Source organism: Epinephelus lanceolatus, chromosome 12 (assembly GCF_041903045.1).
Source record: "Epinephelus lanceolatus isolate andai-2023 chromosome 12, ASM4190304v1, whole genome shotgun sequence".
Taxonomy (NCBI): Eukaryota; Metazoa; Chordata; class Actinopteri; order Perciformes; family Serranidae; genus Epinephelus; species Epinephelus lanceolatus.
In genome coordinates, this window is record NC_135745.1 from 39,322,117 (window position 1) to 39,342,071 (window position 19,955).

Consider the following 19,955-nt stretch of genomic DNA (forward strand, 5'->3'; position numbering starts at 1 on the left):
ATGGGCATTTTTTTCTTTTGTTTTTAACTTTTCATCTCTCAATCTGCGATGAAGTGGAGGAATTTAAGAGGCAAAATCTTTCAACAGACATTCAAGTAAAAACAGACAAAAATCTGAAGGCTCGTTTGTTTTTAGTTGCACTCGAGAAGAGAGGATGTATGAATTGCTGGACTGAGAGCGTTACAGAAGTTTCATTTTATTTCTAAATTAAACCCATTCTTAGACCAAAGATGGTCACAATTATTCTTTCCGTTTGTGGTTGTATTGACTTCAAACGTCCCAGCCCATGGTATTAGGCTGGCGGCTTCCTTTTGGAAGTTCTTCAAAGAGCACGTCACAATAATTCCAACCTGAACTTGATGCTCCGCACCCTCATTACAGGCCCAAACTATTGTCCTGGCATGGCTTTACCTACTTTGTCAAACATGCTCACCGCCTTGTGTGGATGCAGAGATATAATGCTGTCCATTCATTCATTTGCATTCATAAACTGGTGCATCTGGACAATGATTTCACAGGTCCCACTGTCGAGGCTGTTCTTACCATGCTGGCAGGGAGCCAGACGAGGCTGCTGGCCCAGGCTCCTTTCCCCAAGTTCCACCCAGACGCTGCGTGCGCCGTCATCCTGCTGAAATGTAAACCCCAGATTCAGCTGTGTTTGTTATGGTTGCGCCGGCCCTCGGTGAACACACAACGCTGTCACAACGTAGCTATAACAGCGGGGCAATATTTCAACAACAATCTATTTGGTCAGCTGCAATTACATCACTAGGTGGTCAAACACATTAGTTTGCTGGAATGATAATTAGGATTATTTCACGGGCAGTCTTAGCAAGGGTCCTAGATGCTGCTCTTATTTCCCAACACAGCTCGACATTGAATACAGAAGTTTAAGTCAAGTGCTTTTAAGTATGTTTTCACAGTGTCTGAACCTGACCCCGCTGGACTGTGTTCACAGGAGCACCATCATTACTGTTTTTGCTGGGGATGCTGTATTTAACAGCAGGGCCTGCTATACCCCGTTGTCTCTTTTAATCATCCAGCTTCAGTATAAACAATAGTTTAGACTGAACACTAGTGTTGCCCTCGAGATCACTGGCCTGCTGCACTAATGGCTATTTACTTTCAAGGGAAAATAAGTAACCAAGAAAGTCTATTTTTATCCTGAAATGACCCTAGTGTCAACCCCACCGAGGTGAGGGGGGGACACATCCTTTACTTTAATCAAACCGCCGGCCCTGCAGGCTGCACGCTAGTGCAACAGCCTTCGCGTGATTAATTTTGTTCCCGTCCTCTTGTCAGCTCATGTGACCCAAAGTCACTGTAACACAGCAGATTCCAAGAGGCTTTAATGCTCAAATATAAATCCATAGTCTGTCTGCAACTAGCTGGGGGTCTATGCAGTGTGGCATCAGTCGGGTGGGTAATTTATTGTGGGAGCTAAGTGTTTCCATTTGCAGTAAGAGCCACTAAAAACAGACTCGCTGAAGGTTTCTGGGGGGCCTGCTTGTAAAAGTTCTGATGCAGTGTGAGCTGGCTCACGGCCTGACAACCTGTTTGAGGAGCTGTATAGATGGGGTTTTAATGAATACATAATCCAGTCATTACAAAAAAAGGACACCTCACACTTGCCAACGTTGCAACTCTGGACTGTTGTATTCATATTATGCAGAGAAGTGGGATGCACTTTTAAAAAAAGGTTTCCCAAAGAAAATAAGCAAGACCTGCACAGAAATGTCTGTTGTTGGTTACTGTTACTGTGCTTGTGCACATGCAAAGATTAAAATGCTGAGCAGCCATTAAGATCAGATCTATGACCCTGAATCCAGTGAGTATGAGGACACAGTTTGCTACTATTTACATGCATAGTTCATCCCAAGCAGACAGTGCAGCACCAAACCAGACCCCACAATATGTAAATACAATAATACTGTTCTGACACAAAGTGCAAAGGTCATAATGCACTGAGTGCTAGGAGTTAATGAATAGAAACTCACCATTAGCAACTCACTGCTGCCCTCTACTGAATCCAGTAAGCTCACATTAACAATCATCATTTTCTCAAAGATAGATTTTTGAGACTCTGCCCTCTGCCTGTATTTTCCTCTTATTTGCTGTGGTTGTGACGTTCCTGGGCACAGCGCGCAGGAGAGGTGGGGATGTTATCCAAAGGTAGTGACCAGGTGCCAGACTGTAAACTGTTGCATCGAAGAGGAAGCTCAAAATAATCGCTGAACAATTGCAAAAATAGCAAACAAGAGTGAATCTGGGGTTGGCTTTCACTTACAGTGTCATTGGTGATATTGTTTACAAGCAGTAACCCATATCCCTGCATAGTATACCTCTGACATGGTTATATTAGGTTTTTCCGCTGAGCCATTCTGTGCACGTATCGCAAAGCAGCAAGTAACAGTGTGTGTATGTTAGGAGGGAAAGCACTTGAGCAGAGTTCAGGTAGGCTGTAATGTGGGATTTCACCTGGAGTTGATTTGAGTCTGATACTACTGTAAAAGACCACAGCCAAGTTTGGTTTGGCTGCCTGGCTGTTAACTCTGTCGCACAGAAATGAGAAAAGTTTGTGAAACAAAAGCCAGAAAACCAAAGTGCGCCTCAAAGACCAAGGAAAACATAACAATAAGTGCATGAGCACATGATATCATCATGCAGCTCAGCATCTGGGAAAGTACCATATTAACAGCCATGCGGAGTGCATTTATGGTTTGACTAAACCAGAGACAGATCCAAATCCAAGCAATGTATGTGCAAAGAATGTATATCCACAAGAAATGGAGTCACATGTGAATCCACAGGTTGACTTGTGCTTGTAGAGCAGAGTAATGTCTGTCTTTGACTAAAGCAGAGGAGAAAATGTTACCATGGTGACAGCCAGAAACAAGAGGATGATGTTGATGTTGGGTGTCATATCACTTTCTGTTGTAGACTACATATACACCCCCTGGTTGGACTCAAGCACCTTCCTTCCAGGAACGTTTTCTCCCAGTTCTAACATTAACCAACAGGCCTTATTTCCTGAAACCAGAAACTCCCTCAGCAAAAGGAAACCCAGCAACACCTGCACTAGTGAGAGGCCGGCCAGGACGTGAGTCAAAAATCAGGCCATTAGACTGAGACACGGTCTAATAGTGCACTGCAAGTGAAATTTCTCTAATATTTTGTTAATATATTCTAGGTCTGCTCAACATCAACGCTTGCGTGTAATTCATGACAAATACTATGCATTGCTAAAACACATGATCTAAATGAAAGCACATGACTCAAAATACTTAATTAAGCTTTTTCAACACTGCCAAATAAAACAAGAAAGAGTGAGATGCTTTAATTTTACAAATATGTAACAAAGAGACATTAAAAAACATATTCCTCTGCATGACGACTACAGTCTATTTGTACTGCAGTCACATGGCTCCATATTTTGGAGCTCAGTGCAATCCACATGTGCCCTCGTAGCCCACAAACTCGAGCTGCTTTTTTCCCAGCGAGAGTTGATTGATTGGCCATCAATGGAGACATGCTCCTCGAATGAGAGCGCTCGCCACAGAACTATCAAGTAAACAGACTTGGAAGTCAAGGCCAGCAAAATCCCTTGTGTCTCCATACCATCCGTTAGGAAGGCAAAGCCGGATCTCATGTATCTGTGGTCAGACAAGACCGCCACCACTTCCTCGTATTGCAAGGCTGCTTCAAAACCACGCCAGTGTGTGCTCTATTTCCCTAACCTTTTTTTAAGGGTTGGAATTCACATAACCATGTGGTGTGCTTCTGGAGTTTGGGACTTCCAGAATCTCACTGTTTATCACTCAAATCAACAAAAATAAACAGTCCAAACTTTTTTTAACCGTGCTGGAAGAACTTTTCGTAATGTCATAACTAGGCACCCCTTTATTGTTATCATGTGCCTGTGCTTACAGTCACGTCTTTCATTGTGGGCTTTGTTTAATAGAAGTGATAAGTTCATGCTAACTGGGACCAGACTGTTGAGTGAGGCTGTCGCTCTTCTTTCAAACCCTTTTGTGTAAGGCGTCTTCCTGATTCATAATTGACTGCTCAGCCACTTGCCAAATCAAATCTAGTCCACTGTTGACATAAAGTCATCCCCCTCCCCTCTTTGGTGAAAGCTATCCAACAGGGGTGGTCAGCTGATGCCAACAGTCTTGGTGCCAACAGGATGTTATACTAGTAGAGTGTATAAAGTGAGCCACTTCCACACAACAGCATGCACAGCGGCTGAAACAGTAATTAACATCCGCTTCTAGTTTGCAAGTGTTTTGATATTCTCTGTTGCAATTTGTCACATGAGAGCCGACTATGAGGGGCGTTGTCTGTTTACTTTTTGTTAAGGAATAAAGCCTGGTAAGAATTCAGGAGGCTCATTTCACTGGCGTTCTTTTCTTCCAAAAAAACTAAACCCTAATTTGCTTTCCAGTTAATAAATTACGTTGTTGCTTTGGCTTTAATGGTCATTTCATGCCAGGATACTATACTCAAGTGTTCTGCTGATTTCAGTAAATTAGATGTTCAAAAACCTTAAGCTTGCCTTTAAAAATATTTCCAAGACACTCATCTTGAACTGGTGTTAAAAGGTGATAAAAGTTATATTACGTGGTTTGCAAGAGCAAAAATTCTTCACAAGTGAGATCCACATGCTCCCTGCAGTGCCTTGTGACCCCTCCACTTTTCGCATTTTATGTTGTGGCCTTGTGTTAAGATTGTTTAAATTAACTTCAGTTCATCTTGTTTCTCACAGTCTGAGAGTCCTTTAGGTGCTTTGTTTGCAAACTCTAAGAAGGCTTTGATTTGTCTTTCAGTGAGCAGAAAGTTCCATCAGGCCACTCAAGTTCTCCCCTGATTCCTCAGCTTGACCAATCAGCCAGCTTTAGGAAGAGTAACAGACTCATGGAGGCCACTGTGCTTTCAGAAACCTTCGATACAACATATTTTTTGTGGGCCTTCCACAGGTCTGTGTCTCCAAACTACACTGTCTTTGAGCTCCGCAAGCAGATCCTCCGACCTCATGCTTTAGTTCTGATAAGAGCTGTCAGCTGTGACACCTTATATAGACAGGTGTGTGCCTTTTCAAATCAGGTCCAATCAGTTGAATTCACAACAGGTGGACTTAAATCAAGGTGTAGAAACATCTCAAGGATGATCAAGACAGATGGGAGACACCTGAGGATGTGAATACTTATGTTGATACTCCAGTATTTTTTTTTCTTTTTAACAAATTTGCAATGAATTTGAAAATTCTGTTTTTGTTTTTTAGGTTAATTGGTGACTCTAAATTGCCCGTAGGTGTGAATGTGAGTGTGAGTGGTTGTCTGTCTCTGTAGCCATTTTTACGCGGATTGCCCTAACTGGCCGCTATAAAGTCCCTTCTTTATGCCTCCTTTGCATTTTTACACAGAACCAAATGGCTGCAGCATAATTTCATTTCAATGTGTGATTAAACACTGCATCGTAGCTTTGCAGAATCAAAAGAGATGTGATGGGCGAGACATGTAACATATCAGCGACGGCCTCCAGTGTGACATGTAACTTGCACGGTGTCAGCACTTTCTACACAAAAACAATGGCATTAACGTGTCAGTAACAATCGTTTCCCTTCCCTGTTTTACGGCAGCTGATCTCGTCTTCGGCTCTTCGGAACTCTTGGACCACATTGTTTTCCCAATTTGCAGACTTTTACATTCGCTGTTCTTCCTCTTTGAGTTAGCTGCTAATTGCTAACAGCTACTTTGTAAACCTCTTTAAAGCATGCCATCCCACAGACTGTCCTGTTCATACAGACACTGTTTCAGTGCTGTCACTACCTGTGGCGGATTAAAGGCGAGACCACTCTGTCCTCCCCATTCCGAGATCGTACCTTATATACAGCACAGCGAGACAGCATAATGGTGTGATATTCCCGCCTTGAACAGGTGGTGTAAAAGGAGCTTGTGTCAGCCCTTTGATAGTAGGGTGACCTGTACCTGTATCTGTACCCTGCCTCTTGCCCAATGTGTTAGCTGGGATAGGCTCCAGCACCCCCTGCAACCCTTAACAGGATAATTGGTCATGGATGATGAATGAATGAATTAATGTTTTTGCTTTGTCATTATGGGGTATTAAAAGGAAATTTCAGTTTATTTCAACCTGTCTCCTATCGTCCTAAATTTGTTTCAAGTGACTAGTGACATAAAAATAATAGTTAGCATGTTAGCCGTTAGCCTAGATACAGCTGGGGCTGAATGAACTTTTCAGGCTACTGTCCAGTTCTGTCTTCCAGCTGTTGCTGCTTGTTCTCACGAGACTTCAGGCACGGTATGAGATCGCTGCTTGTTCTCGCAATATTTCGGCTGCGCTTTGGAAAGCAGAGCTAGATGGTAAACAAACATGGCAGCACACCGGTAAGGTAAGACAACACGTTTACATCTCATTTTCTATGTGTTCTCTGACATTTATCCTAACGATATGAGGCGGTCTTTGTGGAAAAAAAGCTTGTTTAGTGGACTAACTTTGCACTTGAAGGTTGCCCGTTCACTTACGTTTTAACAGGTCTGACTCTACTATGCGCCCCAGCTGTATCTAGGCTAACGGCTAACATGCTAACTATTATTTCTATGTCACTAGTCACTTGAAACAAATTTAGAACGATAGGAGACAGGTTGAAATGAACCAAAATTTCCCTTTAAGTGAAGATTAATGATGGAAAAAATGAATTAAGACACAATTCATTTGGACTCTCCTTTCAGCTGTATTTTGCTCTCTCCGTCTGGACTGAGACACATCTGCATCCAAATGTGGTTTTGATCGGATATGGAAAATTGCATTTCATGTGATTTTTGCTGTCCAGACTTTCTAAAAATAATCTGACTGTGTGGTATTTGGTGCTGGGCAGGTAGTCTACAATGGATTCATTCAATTTTTCTACAAAAAGCTGCAGCTAAAAATGCTGACGAAAGAGTTGAGTGAACCAAAACAATGAGCTCAAAGATGCTAAAACATCGCACAGACCTGAAGGCAACTGTAAAGACTCACACCTTTCTCATACATATTTAAAATTTGATCCACTGTTAAGATATATATAAAAAAATATTATAGAAGCTTTAAACCAACAAAAGGATCCAAATAAACTGACCACTGATTTTCTTATGATAATGAGTCCTTTTATTGCAAATGACATGCTGTTACAGACTTTCAGTGGTGTTGACTTCTTAGCTGAATTGATAAGAAGAAATTAATTCCAATAATTCACCTACAATGCAAGATGTGTCTCATCTTTTAATCATTTGTTTGCTATGAAAAAGATGCAGGTGTATTTTCAGCCTTATATTTAGAGCTAATCTGTGAGTTGTTTTCAGTTTCAGGATAAATTTAGCATCATCAGCAAAAAGAAGCCTCTTTACAGCACTGAAATTATTATTTCAAAAACACAGTACAGTCATTTCAAGTTTAACTTCCAGTTAATTACAAGTTGACAGTGAAACCACAATAAAATCACAGAATTACAATACATGTGCCTGTCATTTACAGATGATACAGATTCAGAACAGTAGCAAACCTTAGCTAGACATATACAGTAGATGTGGAGGATAACATAGGGTATTTTGTGTATAATATTTAAAAACACAGGGAGTGTTTTCTTTTCTGTTTTCAATTCCCAGAACTTAGTTGCACATTCACATCTTCTGCTGTATATTGGTGAAGACATTTTTACTTGGTGCAATACAAAGCAGCAATATTGAGACATGCAACATTAAGCCACGGGGAAACTGTGACCGGAGAGGATAAGTGATGAGTAAAACCTGAGAAAGACAAGTCATCAGGACAGAAATGGATTTAAGAAAAAGGGAGAATGGCAGTACATCATCAGAGACACAGATAGTACTGTGGTGACACTGGAAAATTCAGCTGTCAGTCTATTACCTGCAAACTGGGAAATTTGTTCACCCAACTTACATTAACAAGCTCAAGTCAAGGTTATTTTATCTCTTATAATTCAGTTATTTCGGTAATATTTGCAATGAAAGCAACATGCAGCTTGTTTAAAATTAGTTTGTGCAGTGCGAATAAATAGCCAATTTTTTTCTTCAAATGTCCATTTTGCCCTTCACTGTAGTCATTGCCATTGCTGTCTCCCACAAGGCCTAGAGACAGTGTAAACTAAATCAGCATCTTATTTTTCATCTGCCAGCTTCCCTTGACATACAATGAGGATTCATGCTATTTCCCTAAATCCTTCTCAGGTGTCACCAATCAGTCAGTCAAGAGTGCAGCGACACAGGCTGTTCTCACTCCCAACTCGTCAATGGGCTCGGTGTCTGATACCAATGCACAAGGCACCCTTTAGCATCTGTATCACATTCTGAGCAAGTGACATATAAACAGCAAGAAAGTCTGTGTAGGGCAGGAAGGAACAGTGGGGGATTGGACAAACAGGACTTTCACCCTGGAGACTGCTGTTCCTGTCCCATGTAAAACCAAAAGTCAACGGTGAGTTATTTTAACCACATAACCCAAAGTATGTCATGTGACATATGTTATGTATGTCACGGCATAAGCATTTAATTATTTATTTGGATTCCCATTAGTCACTACCAAAGTAGCACCTACTCTTCCTGGGGTCCACACAAGCAAACATTACATCAGAGAGTAAAACTAAATAATAATTTAAAAATCCAAGACCAAAAGAAACAAAACTACAAAACAATAATAAAAAAACAATAAACAAACAACCAAAACCAATAGATTAAACACAAATAGTCAGAAATTGTCAGAAAAGAAAAAAATAGTAATGATAATAATAATTTTACAGCTGAAAGCTAATTGAAATACTACTAAAACAGCTTATACACACCACGTTACCTTAGTAACAAACATATTCATTTTAACCCAAACCAGGAGCGTCTTTCTAAACCTAACCAAGTACTTTTGTTGCATGACTCTAAAAACAAAGTAAACCTCTGTTAGTTAAAGGCGCTGTATGTAAGAATGTGGCCAAAACGGTTACTGCACGAGTCGTGTCCGCCCCCCCTCCCCTACAGATTCGAGGTTGCTGGACAGCGGCACGCTGGAGACTGATTTGTTTGCCCATGGGCGGCTGCCATGGCAGGGCCGCATTGCCGCATCCTTGACCTTCGGTTTTCCAGTGGACCGTTCGAGCAAGTCCGCCTTCTCTGCTGCTAACGCTGCTGCCGGGATACAGCTGAGGAAGAGCTGGCTGCTAATGCTATGTACCGGGACACTGCTAATGTTGCTTGCCGTGCTGCTGTAGCTCAGTCGTAACTGTAACTGATGCTGAGACTCTACTGACTGCGTGACTGGTAGACGGCGGTGGGTGGCGCAACAGGCCAAAACACAAATTCAAAACATAAACATGATTTGCAGACTGTAAAAATGTTCTTTAAATGCAAATATTCTGGCTGTACTATTGTTGTCGGTGAGATCAGTATGTTATATGAACATTATTCCTTAGTCTCTGTGACATATTAGGAGGATTTTACGACTATTTGCTTTAGATTTCTCCTTTAAAGTTCTCTTTGGAAAGAGTCGGCAACATTACACACAACAGTATGAAAATAACAAGTGCAAACTGACGCGCTGTCCTTTAACATCCAAAACTGACATGACAGGGGTACCTAGAGCCTCATAGTTAGATATGTAGGGACACTGACCTAGCGTCTATATTTGACGAGTTGGGAGTGAGAATATATTGACTAAGCAGGATTTGATCCCTCACTGGCTGCCCACCATAACATTGAAAATAGGGTTTAATAGGCTCAAGCCATAAGTCCCACTACCAGGCACTGCGCCTGGTGCTGGACAGGGACTCAGGTGCCCATTTTGGTTTTATACCTATTGGTCAATTTTGAGAGCGCGCCTTTGTTTCCACAGAATCTGAACCAAGAGGTGATCGAGTTATCAGGAAAATCCAAATAGTTTAAAAAAAAAAAAAAAAAAAAAAAAGGACAAAAATGTGTTTTCAAAATGACAGTTGTGCAGCCGCCAGTCAATGCTAGGCACAGCTGCTTAGTGACACACATTCAGAGGGCAGCGCACTAATCTCTATAAACAGATATCTGCATATGTGTGCAGACTTTGTAGGCAACAGGACAATATTTTGGTATTCTGGTTTCCCTTTGTAGTCAGAGTAGTATTTACCACTCATGTTTAAGCAGGTTTTGGTTGCCTGCAGACAAACAGGCATAATGCTGCAATCTTGGAACCCACTGGCTATCATCTGACGGCAATTTGACAGTTTTTTATTGGCTTTTTAAAACTTTTAATCTGCATTCATATGTCATTTGGACCTATCTCAAGTTGCTAATCGAACTGTAAATAATGATCGGCACACGAAAGAGAAAGTCTTGGCCTGGAAATCCACTGGCTACACCAGGACCACAGAAATATCAGCTATTGCCCCCAGAGACTCTTTTGTCGTCAGTCCAATAGCCAGTGAGTTTTGAGTCCCGAGCACAGACTCTACCCTTCATAAAGATGGCTTATTTATCCCGTTATGCGTTTAAATTATTTCAAATAAAATCATGGAATAAAAAAAGACTAATGTATATTGGCATAAAAGGGTTTACTCACAGAAATGTATTAGCCTACACTTAATTTTCCTTAAAGACAGAACCATTGTTGAGACATACTTGGATATGTCCTTATTTAAAGTCATTATGTCAGATTTCAGGGATTTTGGTGAACGTCTTGAGTACTAAATGAACACTGCTGCACTTCCCACAAACCACTGACACTTGAACCCGAGCGATTATGTGCTTTTTAAGCAACAAAAATCCTACCAACTATTTCGAGTATATGCAAGTCCCTGCGGTTGCATTCTGCTGTTCTCACATTATACTAATCCCGTGAGGACAATGAGGAAGCTTACAGTGCTCTTCCCAGGAGGGACATGGTGGCCGCATGTGTCCGCTGGACTCTCAGACCTACAACAGTCTTTTCATGCGGCAGGTGTGCTTCTCTATGTGCATGGTGGCTCGGTCAGTGGAGCTGGTCAGGTCGTCCAGGACATCTTCCTGCCGTTCCAGCTCCGTCTCTGCCTCCAGGGCAAGGTTCTTCAGCTGCATCAGCATCTGCGCACACACACGCAATCCAATATGTAAACAGTTGTGGAGACGCACGCACACTCTTTGTTTAAGTAATTACACACCAGCCCCCAGTGAACATGGACAACTGAGGAGCAAGGCACGAATAAAAGAAGATTAAATAGTGAAACCTGCAGAAAGTCGGTGTGCCGCTGCAGGGTGGAACATGTGGACCACATGTGGAGAGGTGTAAGGATGGGGTCAGGGAGTTAAAAAGCGAGTGTGTTAGTGAAACGGAGAAAGACAAGTAGATGAGAGTGACATTTTCATTTCATTCTTCAAACTTTGGCAACAAACACAAAAGCCTGCTGCTTAATGTCTGCAGATGAGGGAGAAGAAACTTTACAATTCAACACCAGCCATGATGAAATAACAGCTACTCATGTTGCAAATATGATAATACTGCATATTATACAGTGCATGAAGCTTGAGAAGATATTCAGAGAGAAGTCCTGGCTTATCTCCTGGGATCACTGATATCATACTATACTGTTTGTGTTCTGCTCTCAGTGGTTTTGAAGGAATACTGCGACTACGTCTCCATGGTCCAGCAACTGTGTATGTTATGGTTGATGGAACAACTTAAATATAAGGTGATGTGCCAAGCAAAACCTAATAAACACTACTCCAAACTTCACCACCATGGTTTCTAAACTAATATTATGTTATGCTACACATGCTCTCACACACCCACCAACATTATGTCAGTTTTCGCTGGCTGGTAAACGCGCACGTTGCAACTGAGCAAAGACACAGCTCCAGACAGCAGTTTGAAAAACAGATAGTGTGTCAATACACACCAAGGAATGACTGTATTCGCTCACTCAGGTCTGTGACTTTACTATTTCGACTGGGAGGACATGACTGAATTGCACCTTGCCGTTAACATTCACAGCAGTTTTGGTGTGTCATAGAAAAACACAGAAGATGATTATTTTTAGCCGCTGCTTATACAATGGTTAGAGGACTTAAGTCATGTAGAAAGCCCTGAAATTAAACATTTAGGCTAGACCTGATAGAAAAACACATGAGCTAAAATGCCAGTCTTGTGCATGAGCGGGGTAGTTTCAGGACTGTGGCTTAATAGAAGAGTGCTGCACATGAAATCTACGAATGAGTGACCCAGGGATTTCCAACCTCAAACAATAATACTGTGTAAAAAAAACAAAACACTTTGATAAAGCACTTACAGCAGGACATTAAACTGAGTGAGCCTCTGTGCAAGTTGCAGATTCTAATCTCGACATGAATTACATTAAGAGTAGGGTGTGTACAGAAGCGTAGCATTAAGTCCAAATTGGCAGCCTTTGAAGATTGAACCACAATCAGCTGCAGACAATACGCCATTTATGGACACAATGGACGAGCCAACGTGTGTGACCGGCCCTGTGCTGTCACTGCCATGATTAAGTTGTTTAAAATATGATTATACAGGCAAAGACAACAGTGGGACATTGTACATTGTTATTATGTACAATAATTAACTAAATATTAGGTATAAAGTGTTAACAGGGCCTCATTTGAGATAAGATTCATGCAGTGAGTTGACACAATAATGTCTGATAAAATGGGACTGTTAAGTAATTAAACCATAATGCAACAAAGGTGGGTCACATAAGGATGCAGGCAAATGCCCAGGAACTCCATTATTCTGTGCATGCCAATCATGTTCTATATTTTTTTGGCAGCTCTTCTTAACATACTGAATCATTTTCAGCTTTCTCTCGACATGCCTCTAACACACTGCGTTCATAATTCACATATCAAAGAGCTGATTGTCGAGTATCTTCTTCAGCTGACTCATAGCTTCATTTAAAAGGGCACTCAGAGAGCGCAGACCTCCGCCAAGGCCAGTGGTCCAGGCTTTGGTTATGCAAATCTACAAGCACAACCACTGCGTCTGGATATATTTCCAGAAATATATTTCCATGTATTATTTCTGGTGGATTTGACTGCAGACAGTCCACATTTGGATACGAATAACAGCAGTGTTAGGGGTAATATGTTACTTTTGAGCAGTAATGAAGTAATATAACACGTTACCAAAAGGGTTTTGGGGTAATATTATTACATTTACAATGTCAGGTAAGGCGTTACCGCCCGAAATAAAATGATTTCTTTTTTCATTGATCCACTGATCCACACCGCTCCACTTCCGCCAGTGCACTACCAGAAAACACATCCCCTGAAGGTTGTTGTGTGTCGTCATGTCATTTAAGCTACCTTACAGAATGGTGCCAGTGATCCTGTGTGTGTTATCATTTACAGTGTGTTTCCATTCACATACATACACTATAACCCGTTAAGCAATTGCATCCTAAGGCTGCCTGAAAGCAACGGGAATAAAGAGCTGGTATCTGGTTTGTTTTTTCCTGCTCCCAGTGATCGACATATATAAGTGATGTTAGTATATGTTGGATGTGTTTCCAGCAGCTCTGGCACACTGGGAACCGGCAGTGGGTCCTCCAGCTCCAGTGTATTAAGTCATAGTGACTTGATCGCACACCTTTCTGTTTATTGTGCCGACCTCAATATATTTTTTTGTGTTTCATATCACAGGCCCACAAATATTTATCCATATCTCATAATTATCAGACTCTGATCCTCTGCCTGACCCTATTCATTTACTTTAGATGCTCTAGGCTATTTAACTGTCCTATATTATCACGCTATGATTCATATAAGCAGTGGATTTTAACACAAAGTGGTGACAACTGTATGTGAATGCATGAATGGGTCAGACCTGCAGCACTGGATTTAAAATGAACTGTAATAATTTGGAGCTTCTGTACCTGCTGTGAAACAACATGAGTCTCTTCCATTTAAAATGCCTAGTCGAAAGTAACGCAAAAGTAGTGTAATAACCCAACACTTGCCCAACACTGAGTAACATTATAAGAAGTTCCATTATTTGTGTGTTTTTACATTTCCATAGCCACAGCTTAGTTTGAATAAACAGCGTTCTTACAATTGTGGTGGTGTTACAATGATACCAGTTCTCCCATGAGACTACTGTCTCTAAGTGCTCCATACCGACTGCTTGCTGTATGAAATTTGAACAACTACATGTGTACTGGGCTACCCCAGAGGATTACTGGTACCTATGGACGTTCATGATGATATGAAATAATTGTATTTCTACAATTGGCTATGTTTTGTCGCTGTTCACCGTTACTACCATCTGCTGGAAATTAGATGTATTGCATTTATTCCACACAGGCCAAATACCCTATCTCACAATGTAAATGAAAGTAAAAAAAACTTTGTGTATCCACACTGTGGTTTGCATGCTGCACCCTTCCACCAAGTGTCATGAAAATTGGGCCAGCAGTTTTTCCATAATCCTGCTGAGGAACAGACAAACCAACAAACCCAACTGACAGCATGACCTCTCTGGTAACTGGAGCCCGACTGATATATCGGCCGATATTAGGTGATTGCAGATAAACTGATGTCTGCATACGTCGGCAAATACGCAACAATGAATGGCAGAACAGAAACAATATCAAAAGATGGGAAAAGATTAATATTAGAATATTCTGTCAACCAGAGAGCACTGGCAGGTTTATTTTTAACTGTAAATTGATTTATAATTCAGTCACAATTTTTTGAAATACGATTTTGTGAGATCATCATCAACAATGTTTGCTTATGTTATGTGTTTATGGACTTTCAAATATTTACCTGTATCAGCCTTTAGAATAATGCTATCTGTGGGGTTCTAGTTCTGACTGGCATTCTTTGCAAAGATGGTTTTGTTACTCGTGTGTTGGAGGTGTTTACATAAAGCAAGCTTTAATATGATCTTGGCTCCATGTAGCAGAGCCTTGGTGTGAACTCATTAAGTCTGCATCCATTCATTCTTCTAACTACCGTATATAATGTGTATCTACGCATGAGTTAACAAAAAAGTAGACTACTGAAAATGTTCTACCTTAAATAAATTATTCTTAGCTACCTGAAATAGTGCGTCACACACAAAACATTTGTTTGAATCATAGGTCTGAATATGCGTCACTGTGTAGGTCTTGCCACCACAGACCATGTCCGTAACATTTCTCAGTGCTGCGAGCTTCTGAATGGAAAGACTTTGTAAATTCTGACCAAACGACAGAACAGGTTTCTCTCCTTCTCTTAAAACCAGGATGGACTTTGGTTTGTGGTCTCACTGAATAACACTTTAATCATACAGGATGAAAAATAAGAATCATTCTGGTGAACTTCTGGTTGGAATGGAACTATCAAAATACATGTCACTGAAACCACCGGGCTGTTTGCTTTCATATGTATAAATATAAAAAACAAAAATCTCAATGCCACAATAGTGCAAGTCATACATTCACAAAGGTCTCACCTGTTTGAGTTCCTGGGCCTCAGCCTGACTGACAGATGGCTGGAGGACGTGCACCTGCAACTGGGACAGCTCCCCTGCTGGGACCGCCAGCGGGAGCTCTGTGTCTTGGCACCTCTGCAGCAAACCTGACTCCATGGGTGGAGATGGTGAAAAAGTGCAGAGTGCATATGTTGTTTATGAGGAAACCAGACAGTAAACTCAAAGTAACTGAGGCAATCAGGATGAAGTGACTCATCAAAACACATTTCTGTGAAGGAGAGACACCAATAATCATGTCCAAAGTCATGTGGATGAAATGTTTTTACATGTGGCTACACACCTATAAATACACAGAGGTGGAAACATAGATCTCTACTGCCCCTTAGTGGTCAGTGTTATACTAGACATGAAAACAGTGTAAGCACCCTTATTTATTTATCCGTCTTACCTTCATTCCAGTTTGGCCCCTCTGTGTCGCACGGAGATGAAAGTGGAGTTGCTTTGAAAGCACTATATTCACTAGTGAACTCCACTTTCTTTTTGTACTGCATCTCTAACACTGACATCGCCTCTGGCATCTTGGCAGACAGGAACCTGTAGCATATGTCCGGCTTCCCGATAAACCGCTGTCTAACAGTGATCTCATACGGACTGTGCACTCTGATTTCGTCAATTTCATTCCGCTCGAAGCGATGGAGGAGTTGGCAGTTTGTGTCTCGCACTTCCAGAGAGGACACCAGCACCAGCAAGCATCCGGGTTTTAAGTCCGAGTTCCCACCTTTGCTCACTACAGCTGGGATGCTTGTGATCACCTTATGTCTGACAGACCCTCTGTTGGCTGCAGAGGCTGCAGCAGCTGCAGCTCTTGCAGCATCTTCAGCCTTGGCGTCCTGCTGAGTCTTCCAGGGGAGTTTACCAAAAGGCCACCAGGAGGGAGACTCCAGCTCTAACAAAAGTCTGCAACATGATACAAAGGGAAAGGAAGGATTCATGAGTGTATGACTTGTTTTACTATTATACTTGGCCTGTTTTTGTAGTGCAGCTACTTAGTTATAACAGAATACAACATGAACAAGACTTCCAAATTTTTAAAATGTGCATAATATCAATGAGCCAGGAAACAGAAGGACAATTACTTATCAGCCACGCCCAGATCAGAGTCAATCTTCTCCAGTCCCTGCATCATATTGTCAAACTGCTCTCCTTGGTGGCTGAGGACTCTCCCAGTGTCCTCCAGTCTCCTCTGTGCCCCTGCCACCAGGTTGATCAGCTCTCTGCCTTTTGAAGGTTGACACTCTGCCCCCCGGGCCTCTGAGCTGGGCGAGAGAAGGCGCTCCCTCCAGAAATGCTCCAACACATTATAAACCACCACCCTGTTGGGCTTAAGGGAGCCAAACCAGTGTTTCACATTGCCTTCTTCGAGCACCGTGAGAGTGCTGAAGATGAAGCTGGACGACTCCATCTTGATCTCCATGATCTTTGAAAGGCGGAAACTGGCAAGACTCTCCTTGCTCTGGTTAGAGACGAAGCGCACCATGGTCCTGGTGAGGGACAGGGTGCCATTTTCCCACCGCTTCTCACTGTTGATGTAATAGGAGCCGGGCCAGCTGTGGATGGGAACGTCCCGGCTCATTTTAGAAGGAGACACAGTGGTTCACCTGGAAGGACAAATAAGCCTTTATATGACACATGCACAATACACATGTTGCTGTTTGAGTCTACAGTTGCATCATAAGGACACTGCACTGAATGATGATGAACATACTTTCTGTAGAGTGTAATAAGGGATCCAGGCAGCAGCTGGGCTCAGCTGAGGCGTTCACACTGGCAGCTTCAGCTGTGGAGGAGCGACCTTTCTATCCAGCTGAGCGCATTACGACTGCGTCATTAAAACGTTATAACCCCTCTAAGCATGTATCACTTCCTCTCGGCGCAATTACACCCGTCTAACACCACATTAACCGACAACATAACCTTGTTGGGCTGAGCATTGCGTTACCTCATACTCTGCTCTGTAGCGCTGATGTTTATTACGGAAGTGACGTCACGCAGAGGTACGGCTGTATTTACTGTCCGACTTGAAAATGCTGCTGTCAGAAAAGGCGACAAGGTTTCGGGAAAATAGTTATTGTTAGCTTTATCGGCGGTTTCTAAATTAGGTCAAACACATGTATATATGTAGCCTATTAATTGATACGTTTATAAAGGCAGCGTTTGAAATAAACACGTAGAGACGGTTTTATAAATGCGTCGTTCAGGAACCATTAATTGCGGTCCTCGGGAAGGAGTCCGATACAGCGACTTGTTATAATAGAAAAAAAATACGTTTTAGCATAACTTTATCTTTCACGCCGATTCTAGCGTGAATTTTACCGCTAATGTTAAAAGAACTGCGCTATGTAATGTCACACAAACCGAGCTAGCTTGTCCTTACCGTTTTGTTGCTGTTAAGCGGTGACAGCTAAGCTAGCTAGCTAACTGGCTAGCCGAGGTCTTGTTTACGATCATGGACAGGGAGGCGTACCGTAATTGCTGCAGCCTGGTCAAAATCCCGAGACAGTCGTATGAACAGTTTTGGTCCTCACATTTTGTAGATTACATCGACAAGGAGCTGAGCTATTCTAAGTTTTTCAAGAAATACTTACTCCCCAATCACCCATGTATGTTTTCAAGAAGGTTCACAGAGGACTGGAAGTGTCGGAGACAGTGGGTGTCAGAGGAGGGGAAGCCGAATTTCCAGAAACTGCTGCAAGATTTTGGTAAATAAGCCTGTGAGACATGCTACAAACTAACTGCCACACCATAATGCAGCTGCTGCAGTGATGTCATGTACTGTAAGATAATGTATTTGTTCTGTATCACAGATGAGACTCCTGTTCCTGTTGCAAACTGCAATGCAAAGGAGTACAATGCAAACCCTAAACAAGTTATGCCTTTCAAAGAATTTATACACTACTGGAAGGAATACATCCAGAATGGCCACTCGTCACCTAAAGGATGCCTCTATCTGAAAGACTGGCACATGTCAAGGTAATTAATGCAGATTGGAATTTGTTTCATGCAGCAAAAGGTGCAGACTATGATGCATTTAATGTTATTGTTTTACAGGGACTTTCCAGAGCATAATGTTTACACCACACCAGTCTTCTTTTCGTCTGACTGGCTTAATGAGTACTGGGATACACTTGAAGTTGATGACTACCGCTTTGTCTACATGGGACCTAAAGGCTCATGGTGCAAGAATTAAACATATTATTCATTTGTCACATAAAAAATAGCTTCCTATTATTATAATTTATTATATGTGGGACATCTCTCGATAAATTCACTCTCTCCTCACCAGGACGCCGTTCCATGCTGATGTGTTCCGCTCCTACAGTTGGTCTGCAAACATCTGTGGCAGGAAGAAATGGCTCCTGTATCCCCCGGGTCAGGAGGAGTTTTTACGAGACACTCATGGCAACCTCCCTTACGATGTAACATCAGCTGAGCTGCGAGACAGAGGCCTTTTCCCACACTCCGAAGAAGCCTGTCAACCTCTTGAAATTATTCAAGAGGCGGGTGAAATCATTTTCGTACCCAGTGGCTGGCATCATCAAGTCTATAATCTGGTAAGAACTGTAGAGGCAACAAAAGTCTAAGCAGCTGAGTTACATTAAAATCAGACACCAGAGGACATATCAGACATAGGAATTCTCACTCTTGTTAATGTTTTTCTTACAGGAGGACACCATCTCCATTAATCATAACTGGTTGAATGGCTGCAACGTGGACATTATGTGGCAGTTCCTTCAGAGTGAGCTGTCTTCTGTTCAAAAGGAGATAGATGAGTGGAGAAACACGATGGACTCGTGGCATCAGCACTGTCAGGTACTTCAGGGACGGGACAAGACTGTTCAGCCTGCATGCTTTATAGAAAAATGCTGCTGCTGTGAATGTTTATTATATTTAAAAGTCATTTCTGTTTCTTTCCAGCTCATTATGAAGGCCTGCTCTGGTATTAACTATGCAGAATTTGCCTCCTTCCTCAAAATCATTGCTGACAACCGAATGGCTTTCCTGAATGCTTGTTCCTCTGGGGATTCGTCTGATTACCCACGGCATCTCTCAGAGATCCTCACCACACTTGGACCTTACCACGCTGCCTTTGACCTGCAAAGAGTGGCTCACATAATTGAATGTCTGCTCATCAATGAAGATTTTAAGCGCCTCGATCATTCAGCTTTGACTTTGCAGCCAGAAACCATGTTACAGCAAATTCGGGACACCATACAGTCCACCAGAGGGCAGCATCTCCTTTATCAGGATTAAGATGTTCAGTGGCGTCTTAACAATGTTCTCGTTATCTGGAAATGGCTTGAATGAGAAGTGCCAATTTGTATAGTGTAAAAAAGATGATGATGAAGGTGTTACTACATCTTTGGTTTGAGATGCAATCTCAAATGTAGAATGTTTGGAGTTAGTTTTTGCACAGAAAGATAAAATTGGTGAATAAATTTTAAAAAAAAACACAAGTTAAC

The 19,955-nt window shown here is 41.9% G+C and overlaps 2 protein-coding genes across 3 annotated transcripts; one reads left to right on the forward strand and one right to left on the reverse strand.

Moving 5' to 3' along the window:
- Nucleotides 1–7,141: 7,141 nt before the first annotated feature.
- Nucleotides 7,142–17,499, reverse strand: snap47 (synaptosome associated protein 47). Of its 2 annotated transcripts, none has more exons than XM_033651070.2 (5): nt 17,201–17,499; nt 16,572–17,093; nt 15,884–16,392; nt 15,457–15,581; nt 7,142–11,090 (listed from the first exon to the last, which is right to left on the reverse strand). In XM_033651070.2, the coding sequence occupies exons 2-5, from the start codon at nt 17,066–17,068 to the stop codon at nt 10,944–10,946; spliced, it is 1,278 nt and encodes a 425-aa protein (XP_033506961.1). In that variant the 5' UTR covers nt 17,069–17,093; nt 17,201–17,499; the 3' UTR covers nt 7,142–10,943. The 2 variants fall into 2 exon arrangements, with proteins under 2 accessions (XP_033506961.1, XP_033506962.1); XM_033651071.2 differs by having other exon boundaries at nt 10,954–11,090; nt 15,457–15,585.
- A 26-nt stretch (nt 17,500–17,525) lies between these two features.
- On the forward strand, nt 17,526–19,949 carry jmjd4 (jumonji domain containing 4). The gene is made up of 6 exons (XM_033651069.2): nt 17,526–18,194; nt 18,300–18,465; nt 18,544–18,669; nt 18,779–19,046; nt 19,159–19,305; nt 19,411–19,949. The coding sequence occupies exons 1-6, from the start codon at nt 17,942–17,944 to the stop codon at nt 19,744–19,746; spliced, it is 1,296 nt and encodes a 431-aa protein (XP_033506960.1). The 5' UTR covers nt 17,526–17,941; the 3' UTR covers nt 19,747–19,949.
- The last annotated feature ends 6 nt before the right edge of the window (nt 19,950–19,955 follow it).